The 12,386-nt window shown below is 44.5% G+C and overlaps 1 protein-coding gene across 1 annotated transcript in view; it reads right to left on the minus strand.

Annotated features, from left to right (window-relative positions):
• Nucleotides 1-12,386, minus strand: part of LRRC43 (leucine rich repeat containing 43) — a 54,842-nt gene that overhangs the window by 9,706 nt on the left and 32,750 nt on the right. Inside the window, exons 5-10 of the mRNA XM_027853519.1 lie at nucleotides 10,227-10,487; nucleotides 8,962-9,072; nucleotides 6,760-6,899; nucleotides 3,957-4,195; nucleotides 2,418-2,605; nucleotides 1,273-1,370 (exon numbers count right to left, since the gene is read on the minus strand). Coding sequence (XP_027709320.1) covers nucleotides 1,273-1,370; nucleotides 2,418-2,605; nucleotides 3,957-4,195; nucleotides 6,760-6,899; nucleotides 8,962-9,072; nucleotides 10,227-10,487 — 1,037 coding nt within the window. The remainder of the gene's footprint in view (nucleotides 1-1,272; nucleotides 1,371-2,417; nucleotides 2,606-3,956; nucleotides 4,196-6,759; nucleotides 6,900-8,961; nucleotides 9,073-10,226; nucleotides 10,488-12,386) is intronic.

Consider the following 12,386-nt stretch of genomic DNA (forward strand, 5'->3'; position numbering starts at 1 on the left):
GGGCGGGCAGTGGGCTGCCTGACAAGGAATCTTTCACTTCCCTCTGCCTTCTTTTTAAAGAAAATGCTTTATTGAGGTTTGTGAGCCTGGGTTCTTGTGAATGGGAGCTACTCTTGAGGGAATGCCAGTTACTGAAGTTCCCAGGTACCCCATGGGTGGAACCAATGAGCCAGAGAAGGAAGAGGTCCCCAGAGAATTGAGGCCTTTTGTATTCGGAGGGAGCCGGGGACAGAAATGTACATAACGCCCAGCCTATTCTTTACTAGCTGAGGAGTGGCTAATTGAAGATGGGAAATGAGGACTGGGCAGGCTGGCAGGGACATCACCTGGACAGGAGGCTGCTTTTTTTGTGAAGAATTTCAATGGAAATGCAAGGGGAAGAAATTTCCGTGTGTGTGTGTGTGTGTGTGTGTGTACGTGCACACTCAACTAACAGTCTGTTGGAGAAATCTGTCCTTACACTGAGGAGGAAAGCGTTGTTCCCCAGAGGAATGGGGACAGAGGTAGCTGGCTCTCTGAGGACCAGAGAGAGTTTAGCATTACTCCTAGAGTGACCTCTAGTCTTGTATAGTGGGTGTAACCTCAGGGGATGATCGGTGGGTTGACAGCAATCAGATCTGGTTATTGAATAGCACCAGGACTCTGATCATCAGTACCCCAGCGGTTAAACAGAACTAGTGGGAGTTCATGGTTTCACATATAATCATTTTTATTATTGTTTATGAATCTGAATTTTTTTGTTGATGCCAGAAAAAAATTTAAAAATAAAAGACTGGGTTTACTCTGCCTAGAATTAGACTCATATACTTGATAAAAAATATTCAACAACAAAAGAACTTTCTGGTTAAAAATCCTCAGCAAACTAGAAAATATAATTAGCTCCAAACCAGCCACCATTCCCTCCTTCCTTGATTATTCTGGCTAACAGACAGTTGATACTGGGAAGAGGACAGTGAATAGTCTGGGTAAGGAGCGATCAGGAATATAATCCTACTCTAGAATACTGAGGCCCACGGCTTGGCCTTGCAAACCAATATCTAGGGTAGCAGTTCTTCACCTTTCTGGGGAAGGTTAAAGTTACAGTTTATAAGACTGCTTTGGAAGTCTGGTGAAGCTTACAGACCTTTTCTCAGAATAATATTTTAATAAAAATAATAACTGATGGAAATACTAATTATAGTAAGAGGTTAGTGAAAATAAAGATGCAAATTTTTTTCCCCTTCCTCCTGGGCTTATTCAGACCTCAATGACCCCAGCAGTTTCCATCCTTACCCTGGGCCTGGGTTGAGCCGGGGATCTGCTTCAGTTTCACCATTGGCCTCCCTGGAAAGCATGGTTGACAGTAGCGGGGTTTCGTGGAGTTTGTTAACCTGCCAGGAGACATACAAAGATGACCAGTGTGCCCTGTTGAAGAGAGGTTTTACCCAATGCAATTGAAACGAGACATCCTCGCCAGGGCCTGGAGTCAGGAAGAGTTATCTTCCCCAAGTTCAAATCTGGTCTCAGATACTTATTAGCTGTGTGACCCTGGGCAAGTCATGTAACTCTTCCTGTTGGCCTCAGTTTCATCATCTGTAAAATGAGATGGAGAAGGAAATGGCAAAACCACTCCAGTATCTCTGCCAAGAAAATCCCAAGTCGGGTCGTGGAAAGTTGGACACGACTGAACAGCAGCAAAAACCCTGGATTAAATAAGCAAATTACAAAGTTCAATGTTGAATTAATGACCTGAAGGTGAGCAGGGTCCTAGCACTCTTACATCAATGAGTTCCTCTTATTGGGGGTGACTTAGGCATAACCAGGTTAATGCTAAAGGTTTATGGCAAAACTTGACCCATATCATCAGGGGCTTCTGTGGGGAATCCATAGCCCAGAGGATGACTGATTGCTAGGGAGCTTAGGAGATAAACCGAGGGCCAGCTGGTCTACCATCCACCATGCTGGTTGCTACAGGAATGTCTAATGGGGCCACAAGTCAAAGGAGCCCCTGCATGTTAACCCCTTCTCTGGTTTCCATTAGGGAAGTCACCTAACTGCAAAGGCCTCTAAGGGAAAAGAAGACCAGGCTGCCCATCTAAAGAAGGAGATTTGGGGCTGGGGGGCTGAGCTACTGTTGTTCAGTCATGTTTGACTCTTCCTGATCCTGGGGATCATACAGTTCATGGGGTTTTCTTGGCAAAGATACTGGAGTGGTTTACCATTTCCTTCTCCGGCAGATTAAGGCAAACAGGTTAAGTGACTTTCCCAGGGTCACACAGCTAGTGAGTGTCTGAGACCAGATTTGAACTCAGGTCTTCCTAGATCCAAGCCCAGTACTCTATCCTCTCAGCCACCTAGCTTGGGGAGCAGGGCTTAAGTAGTGTTTCCCTCCCTTCCCCTCTATGCCCCCCACTCTCTAGAGAAGGACCCTCACCTACCTCTTCCGTATTACTAGCATACTCCTTCCCAGTGTCCTCTTCATCCTCGACAAAATTATACGTCACATAGTAGCTATAAACAATATAAGGGCCTTCAATCGTTGGTTCTGGGTCCAAGACAGAGGAATCCAAAACACCTGTGACATTCTTCATAGTCACTATTAAATGGGCTTCTTCTTCTGCAAATCCTGCAATGGGGAGGTGGGTGTCAGTCCACAAAAATCTGGGGATGGAGGTATCCGCGTGGTGCCAGGGAAGTGACTGGGAGAGGTAGGAAAGGGATGATTCTTCCATCACCTATCCCCCAACATGAGCCCTGACCTTGGGAAGGCTCATGTAGCTTGGGGCACTGGCCACAAGGGGGTAGTCTTTAGTCGGCAAAAAACCTACCAAGAGCCAAGGAAGGTTTTAGTTTAAAGCGCTATTTTCTGGGCTGCGGGTGGCTCAGACAGCTCCCACCAAAAGGAGACCTGATCACAAGGATAAAAACCGGGAGTCCCTTCTGGCTGTAGAAGCGGGAGACTTCCCTCGGCCTGCCGAGGTAGAAAGCAGTGCTCGAGGTGGATGGGGCAGGCAGGATGCGGGATGGGAGATGGGAGATAAGATGCAGGGTGTGACCAGCCAGAAAAGTGATCAAACAAGACTATGCATTGAAACCTCCACCGAGGACTTCCCTGTGCGCCTTCACAAAGCACCCCCAATTAACCTGACATTCCAGAACAACTCTTCCCCTCCCCTCTCCTCTTCTGGTTTACCTGTGTAATAAAGGCACCTCCGACGGTGATGGCCCAGGCATTTTGCAGGCCAGCTTGCTCCTCCCACTCTCTTGTCCCCTTTCTCCTATTCCACAGAATTGTATTGAAACCAGATCTTTAAGGTGGCCAATCGCCTTTGCCTCCTGGGGGAAGCAGGACCGCTCTGCAAGGTTAGAGGAGTACAGCCTGCCGCCTGTGCTCTGTCTCCCAAGGGGAGTAAAGACCACTGAGGCCGTCCCTCAAGGGAGCAAGGCCGCTTGGGTGCATCACCCCAATAAATGCCTTTCTTTAACTTGGACACTAGCCGAGTGAATTCTTTCAGGGCAACAGGAACTGCACGTCTATTCCTCATCATTTCAGGTGATACCCTAACATTTTGGGGTGCACCCTGAACTCATCAGGATTAGATGCAATTTAGCAGGATCTGATCCTGCCAGGGGATTTGCAATAGAGTGGAAAATAATGATGACGATGATGATAAGCATTTATTAATATAAGCTCCTTCAGGCTTGCAAAGCATTTCATAAGTATTATCTCATTTGATCTTCATAAGCACCCTGGAAGGGAGGTGCTATTATCATACTTATATTTATAGATAGGGAAACTGAGGCAAACAGAGGTTAAGCGATTGCTTACTGTCACCTAGCCGAGGTCTGGAGCTGAATTTGCACTCAGATCTTCCTGACTCATCTACTGTGCCAACTAACTGCCTCGACCTCTAAATTACAGGCAAAGTGTTTAGAGAGAAAGAGGAGTATCTACCGCATTCCCTCCTCCACCTTACCTAGTTTGCAGCTGAGCCCCTGAAACAGGTGCCTCTCTTCTGGGGAGACGCTGATGTCATCCAACACATAGAGCTGGGGCAGGCAGTCGATGGTGTAGCCCCGGTAATGGGGCACCAGAGACAGAGGGTTTCCCTGTAGAACCAGCAGCCTCAGCTGGGGCAGAGTATACAGGCCAGCCATGATGTAATGCAACCCAGTCAGGTCATTGTAGCCTAGGTCCAGGGAGACCAGGTTAGGCCTAGAAGGTGAAACAGTCCAGGGCCAATCCACTCAGTGAGGCTGGCTGACATGGCCCAGCACACCCAGAGCTCTCTCTAGGAATTCTGGCGCCCAGTCAGCCAGTGCTCCCTCTACTCAATGTGAACTCATATTCCTGCTAACCATATGCTAAGTTCAGTAATTTCTAGTTACAGGAGTGCACGTGATATCAATGTGTACGTATAGCAAATTTCAAAACTGCAGCAACTCTAAAAACCACTGATTTAAAATTTTTAATCCAATAGGAATCAAACCCCTCAATGCAGACCCTGTTTTCCATAGTCTTTGTGTCCCTTGGGCCTATAGGATTGGACTAAAATTGCGAGCCCAAAACCCTGCCCATCCCACCTTAACTTGGATCATCTCTTGTTCACTTGTATCTCTAGCTAACGTCCTCTCCTGCTGTGGGCTATGGTCCCTACCTCTCCACCAATCAATCAACCCACAGGTGACTGTTGGCACTTACTTGGGGCAGGTCTTATGGCAAGTGCTGGACCTACAAGGCCTGAATGAAATCCTGCCTAATCTGCAAAGCACAAGTGATCTTGTACCACTAGGTTGGCATTTAGCATGTCATCCCTCTGTTCATAAATCATCTTTATAAGCATATGCCCCATGTCCCCAGAAATGCTATAAACCATAGCAATCATCTGATCTCATCCCCTTATTTTTATAGGCAAGAAAAGCCCAGAGAGGGGAAGGTTACCTGCCCAAGGTGACATTAATAGTAGCAGAGAGACCCTCAGACTCCAAGCATGGCGCTGCTGTTCCACCCTCAGGGCTAACTCTGGCCTCTCCAGACCAGGTGCACAAATGCCAAACCCTTCCGTGCGGGCCCCACACCTTCTCCAGCCCTGGCACATACTCAATAAGTATTTGTTGGCTGATTGAAAAAAACAAAAACAAAAACCAGAGAAGAGTACTAACGAGGACAAGAGGAAAACTGAATGTTGGACCTGGAGTCAGGAAGACCTGGGTCTAAATCTAATCCCAGACACTTATTAGCTGTGTGACCTTGGGCAAGTCACTCAACCTCTGCCAGCTTCAGTTTCTTCATCTTAAAATGGGTCTAATAATGGCACCCACCTCCCAGGGTGGTTGTGAGAGTATGTAAAACACTTTGCAGACCTTTAAACCGCTGTGTCAGCATTAACTACCCTAGCAGTACGTCAAATCTCTGGGAGCCTTTGTTCATCTGTAAATTGGCCCCGTCTGGCTCTAAGGCTTATGCTTCTCCTACCCACACCACAAAGTCTGGAGAAGTAAGCAGGTGAGGTTGCTGCCCACGACAGCAGCTTCAACCACCTTCTCTAAGCTAAAACGACCAAAGTCCTCTCTGGCAAGAGGTCAGTCAAGAAGAATATATCGGAGAGTCAAGAGTGTTAGTTTCTCAAGGGCTGAGCCTAGGGACTTGGCAAAGAAGAGGACAAAGAGAGATAAGGATGGGCAGAGGGTGGATTTTCCCACTGACACAAACTAAAAATGAAACAGATTTTAGCTCCAAGTACCAGAGCAAAAAAACCCAACCCAAACCACCCCCCACCAAAAAAAACAAAAAAAAAACCCAAACTTCTCCACCGGTAACTTATCTCTTTACAATCACACTAAATAGTAACAATTTCCCACAGAATAAACTTCCTCACTCAAATCTTTCCTTCCCTTTGACGACATGTCCTCTTGTATGACATTCTCAGAGCCTGGTCTATGAGGGCACAGGAACAATCAGTCACAGGGGTCACACTCTTCCAAAGACCAGGAAAAAGCAGGGGGCAAATGTACATGTGAGATATATGTTCCATTTATTAAGCTTTGAAGCAATGCGTATAGGTGGATCTCAAAAGTGAATTATCTCTGGCTAACCCTCTCTGTTAACCAGACTGCCCAATGGAGGTTTCTTTCCTTAGCAATTTTGTCAAGGCCCTCCTGGGTAAATAAATGTCAGCAGAAAAAGGGGAGGAGGTCAGAAGTTATGGTCAAAGAGTGGGATTTGGGATCACTTGCAGTTTGCACTGATCAATGTTTTTCTTCTCTTCTAAGAGCTTGGAAATTCAGTTCAACAGGCCTTTACTGAACATAGAGACTGGCCTTCCAAGGTCAACCTACCCTAAAAAGATACTTGCCCTGTCACCTTTTCGATAATTTAGAATTGCAATTTATTTGAATATGGGAGAGGGAAAAACAGTGGTCTTAGACACTGGAAATTCTACCTAACGTGAGGCATCATAATTGCATTATTTGGAGAATGCTTGGCAAGGTTCCCTTCGATAGCCTTCCACCCCCATGCCCTGGGATTTCCGATTTTCCATGGCTGACCCGCCAAATAGATTATAAATAAGAGCTGACTCTGCGCATCACAACCATGAAAGTTTCCCTCATTTGGTGGGTTGGATGAGAAACAAAAATTTGAAGTCTGTAGCCATAAGCCGAGAAGTGGCAATAAAAAGACCAAAATCAAACTGTTTTATCCACCAAGAAACAACAATGTCGGATGTTTAATCTCTCCCCTTCCCCCCCCCACCTCCCAATTAAGAGATCTTCAATTACCAGTAATTGGCTGTGATATATTGGCTTTCCAGGAAGCCAATAAGTTTGTTGTGGCCCATGCCCAAATGCTGGAGGGCCGGAGGGGGGTGAGAGCACAAACACTGGATACTGGTCATTTCATTTCCATAGAGCTCCAGAACCTAAGTGAGGAGAACATCACAGAGGCTGTGACTAGAAGGAAAAACAAACCCAGAAATACCTTCCTTCCTTCCTTCTTTGGAAACCCATAGAACTCAGGAAGGAAAGTTTTTTTTTTTCTTTCTAATAGTATTTTATTTTTCCCCTGGTTACATGTGAAGAAAATTTTTAGCATTCATTTTTATAAGATTTTGAGCTCCAAATTTTCTTCCCTCCCTTCCTTCCCCTCTTCTGAAAATGGTAGGCAGTTTGATATAGTTTATACATATGCTATCATGTAAAAATATTTCCGTATAAGTCCTTTGTATTTGTCTTGGATCATTGTGTTGCTGAGAAGAGCTGAGTCATTCAGAGTTGATCCTCACACAATGTTGCTGATACTGTGTACAATGTTCTCCTGGTTCTGCTCATTTCACTTTGCATCAGTTCATGTAAGTCTTTCCAGGTTTTTCGGAAATCTGCCTGTTCATCATTTCTTCTTGCACAACAGTATTCCATCACATTCACATACCACAGTTTGTTCAGCTATTCCCCAGTTGATGGGCATCCCCTCAATTTCCACTACACACATACACATGTGTGTATGTAGGTATGTATGTGTGTACATATATATATATATATATTATATATATATATATAATGTTTCAATCTGTATTTAGACACCATCAGTTCTTTCTCTAGGGATGGACAGCATTTCTAATGCTAAGTCCTTCAGAGTTGTCTTGGATCTTTGTATCACTGACAATAGCTAAGTCATTCACAGCTGATCATCTTGCAATATTGCTGTTACTTTGTACACAGTACATTTTTCACTTTGCAACAGCCCATGCAGGTCTTCCCGGGTTTTTCTGAAGTCCTTCTGCTCATCTTTTCTTATGGAACAATAGTATTCCATTACATTCATATACCACAACTTGTTCAGCCATTCCCCAATTGATGGGCATCCTCTCAATTTCCAATTCTTTGCCACCACAAAAAGAGCTGCTATTAATATTTTTGCACATGTAGGTTCTTTCTCCTTTTTTATGATTTCTTTGGGAGGGAAGGAAAGTTTTATTAAGATGGTCACACCATCCTGATCCATTTATACTATTGTGGCATTGCACTAGGAATTTGCTGGCCCTGGGGACTGCTGATCCATCTGGACATCCTGCTGAGAGGGCACTCAGTGCTGGACTGGTCCCCAATGCCTGATGATTTGCTGACTGAGGCCCAGAAGATCCTTCTGGAGAAGGAACATTTTCCACCATGATGGTCTGTAAGAGTTGTGGAACTGGCCCCTCTTTTGAGACCCTCTCCTTTGGTGAAGATTTTTCCTCCCTTGAACTTTAGGAGGTGGGGTCTTTTCCCCTATCTTCAACCCCACCATGTCTTCTCTAGACTTCATAGTTCCCCTCATCCCCCATCCTCAGCACCTAGGGTAGTTCTCTATAAATAATAGTAGCTTAATAAGTGTTTATTAAATAAATGAATGTATCCTAACTCCTCTGTAGCAAATTTCATTGGTCAGATGAGGAGGGGGACATTGTGGAGAAAGCTAATAGAAATTTGGGAAGAAAATCTCCCTGTAGCAGGTTTAGAAGTTTGCTTTCATATTTGAAGGAAAATAAAAACTGGGAGTGGAGGTGGGGATCACACATTTGTGGATTTGAGATGAGGCGGATCTCCAGAAGAGTCAAAGGGCAAAAGGGGTGGCAGGCATTTAGGAAGGCCTTTGAAGTGGTAAGTAGAGGATGGGTGGGCTCTGCTTCCCTCCTCGAAACCCCTCCACCAGGGTCTGGCTCAGCAATCACTCAGCAGGCCACAGAACGGCATTCCTCATTCCCTCTTGCCACCAATGCCAAATATTCTCTGGATTCAGCCCCCAAACTTAAACCTGGGAATGTCTTTTAAAAAGCTCCCTTCTAGGTTCGGGTTTCCTCCTTGCTCCCATTTTAAAAGGCCCAGGATGCCCCACTGGCAGTTTGCATTCAGCCCAATGGTGCTGGCCATACCCCTCAGCACGTCTGGGGCACAGCCTTCACAGCTCTGACTGAAAGACCCGGAATGTTGGCCACTAGTTACCTTCAGAGTTGGGGGCAAGTTCATGGGGTCCACCGTCCTGATTCGGTTGGCACTCAGTATCAGCTCTTCAAGCTTAAAAAACTTCAGTAGGTCCTCATCAATTAGGGTGACCTGGAAGATATGGGAGGGCAAGTTGTGTTCCCAAAACGCAAGCCAGGACCATAATAATGACTCTACTTTAGGCAAAACAACATTCTTGTTCATCTAAATGGAGCTAGGAACATGTTGAAGAAATTTCACAGAGCTTTTAACGCTTCCTGGCATAAAAATCCATCCTTTCAAATAAATTCTCCCAGTTTTGACTGTGTATGACTGAATCTTGGAATGCTACAAACTCTAAAAAAAAAACCAAAGAAGCCAGTGATGCCATGGTTGACAAGAGACACATGGAGGATGAAATTCGGCTATAGTATATTTCCAGGGATAACCAACATATAAGAAGAGGTACAAGAAACATGATTCAGGAAATGTAGGATCTGAAAAGATGATGGGAGGGGTGCTGTAGTAACAGCAAGGGGCCACCCAATGGAGAGCCCTAATGTTAGACTGGTACCCACAAAATGCCAAACAGCATAGAAGGCCTTCAACACAATGGTAGATCCTCGAGGACAGGGGTTCTTAACTTGCAGGTCCGAGGAATATCTTTTTTTAAAAAATATTTTGACAACTGTATTTCAATATAATTTGTTTCCTTTGTAATCTTATGTGTCTTATTTTATGTATTTAAAAACATGATTCTGAGAAGGGGTCCATGGGGACTATGACACACTATAGGTTACAAAGTATTACTCTAGGTTCTATGGGAAAACAGATACAAGAACTTCCTAGGACAAGAATATACAGAAGAGTTGTGACCTATACTGGTGGAGAGAATCCCATCATCCATGAGACCACTGGAGGGGTCATGAAGGAACCATTTTGTGCGATGCAAAGGTCTCTGCAACAGTGAGGTTCAAGCTCTGACTCACACACACAGTAACTCACTGTAGAACCTTGGGTAAGTCTTCCCATTTATTTGGACCTCAGTTTCCCCATTTGTAAAAAGAGAAAGTTGGACTAGATTCCCTCTAATCCAGATCTCCCAAGTTCACTATAAAGGCAGAATTAGAACTTGGTGGTTCTAGGCTTTCCGGATTCTTGTTCCTCTATTTCCCCCCTCTTTGTCCTTCATCTCACCGATAATTTATGGAAGGAGGACTGCTCCCCCGCCCCTTTCTAATATTAACCTCTGTCTCCTGATGCCTTTCCCTGTCTCCAGCGCTTACCCCCTTGTTCACCACTCGCAGGGATGTGAAATAGGAGAATAAGAAGGCGTTGTCAATGACGAGGGGGTTCTGGATGGCGAGCTCTCTCAGATATTGGTCTTCCATGGTTGAATCCTTGTGTTGAGCCCAGGGAGACTCTGCACTTCGTACCAGCCTCAACAGGCTTTCCACAGCCTCCTCTTCAGGGGACACTTTATCTGGCATTTTAGGGATCCCACCTTTCCAGGATTTCAAGTTTTTACGGGAAAAGCGGGTTCTGTTCTGAAGTAGGAAGAGGAGAGTTCATATAAGTTTAAACTTGCATTCGACAAGTATTCATTCATCTAACAAGTATTTCCTGGGAGCCTATTGTAGGAAAAGCCTTATGCTAGGCACAATAATATGGTTCCTGCCCTTAGGGAGCTTAAAGTCTAGGAAGTAAGAAAGCCACATTCCTAAATGACTCTAAATAAAAAGCCAGAGGACTTCAACTTAGGTAAAGAGGGTTTCTTTCTAGAGAGACCAGGGAAGAGATATTTGAGTAGATGCTTGAAGTAGACCTAAGTAGGTGAGTAGAGAATGGGCGATGATAAGGGGGTGTTGGGCTTACAGATGAAGGAAACAACATGAGCTAGGACAGGAAAGCAGAGGACCCATTCAAGAAACAGCAGGTAAGGCATTTTGACTGGATTACAAAACATATTGGGTGATAGCTTGAGATGAAGGTAGAAAGGGGGGCTGAGGCCAGGCCTTGAAGGTTAAACAGAAGAGTATGAATTCCATTCTAATCAAAGGCAAGGAAATGCTGTCATCCAGGGGTTACCTGAGGAAGATGAATAGGGCAACAGTATACAGGAGGTATTGTAGTAGGGGAAGATCAGAGAGCTCTAGATAATTCAATTAGACAACAGCAAATATTTATTAAGCACCTATGAAAGCATTGCAAGAGCAAAATGAATCAGTCCCTGGGGTTGAGGAATTTACATTCTCCTGGAGGAATATAACATACAGGATCTAGAAAAGTAAATACTGAGCAATATCAGAAGGGAGGTAGCATAGTGACTGAAGGTGCCAGGAAAGGCTTCCTATTGGAGGTGATACCCGAATAGAGCTTTGAAGGAAGTTAGGGATTTTATGAAGCAGAGGTGAAGAGGGAGAGAGTGAATCCTAGATACAGAAGAGGGAACGTCCTGGGCTTGAAGAATGGCAAAAGGGAAGAGAGCAAGTTTGCCTGGGAAGTAAGTGCATGGGAGCCGATTGGCAACAGGCTTGAAATGCCAGGTTGAGAAACCCGTCCTAGAGGCAACAAACCACTGACCAAACAATTTCTTTGTTTGTTTTTTGAGACTGGGTTTCCCTGTCGCACCCAGGTTGAAGCCCCAAAGGCCACTCCCAGGCCCCATCCCACTACTGATGTGGGAAGAGTTAAGGGACTCTTCAGGTTTCAAACCCAGGTGACTGGACCAGTGTGGCAGCAATTAAAATAAAAAAGGAAGGGATGGATTTGAGAGTTATTTCAAAAGAAGGATTGACAAAAAATAGCTAATGATAGCATGTGGAGCACCTGGAAGAAGGAGAAGTCCATGGTTTCACGCCTACTACCATTAGCAGAAAGAAACAAGTTGGGAGTCCATATATAGCTGCATTGTTCAGTCGTTTTTTAGTCATGTCTGACTTTTTATGACCGCATTTGGGGTTTTCTTGGCAAAGATATTGAAGTAATTTGCCATTTCCTTCTCCAGCTCATTTTACAGATGAGGAAAGTGAGGCAAACTGGGTTAAGTGACTTGTCAAGGGTCACACAGCTAATAAATGTCTGAGGCCAGATCTGAACCTACAGCACTCTATCCACTGCACCACCCAGCTGCCCCTGTAGCTGTTAATTATTTCAAATAGTCAACTGAAAATGAGAAATGTAGTTCTATGATCTCCATCTTATTTATCTTTGTATTTCTGTCAATGCTTGGCACACAGTAAGGGCTTAATAAATGCCTGCTTATTGATTATTTCTGTTGGTACTTAATCATAGGTTCTCAATAAATGTTTGTTAAATTAAATATATAGATTCCCTTCTTTGAAGTGAGTGATCAGAATTATATGTACTACATATATACATATACACATATGTATACACACATACATATATTATTCAGTTGGAATTCAAGAAACTAAACTGAACAT

The sequence above is a fragment of the Vombatus ursinus genome, unplaced genomic scaffold (assembly GCF_900497805.2).
Source record: "Vombatus ursinus unplaced genomic scaffold, bare-nosed wombat genome assembly UNPS02009994.1, whole genome shotgun sequence".
NCBI lineage: Eukaryota > Metazoa > Chordata > Mammalia > Diprotodontia > Vombatidae > Vombatus > Vombatus ursinus.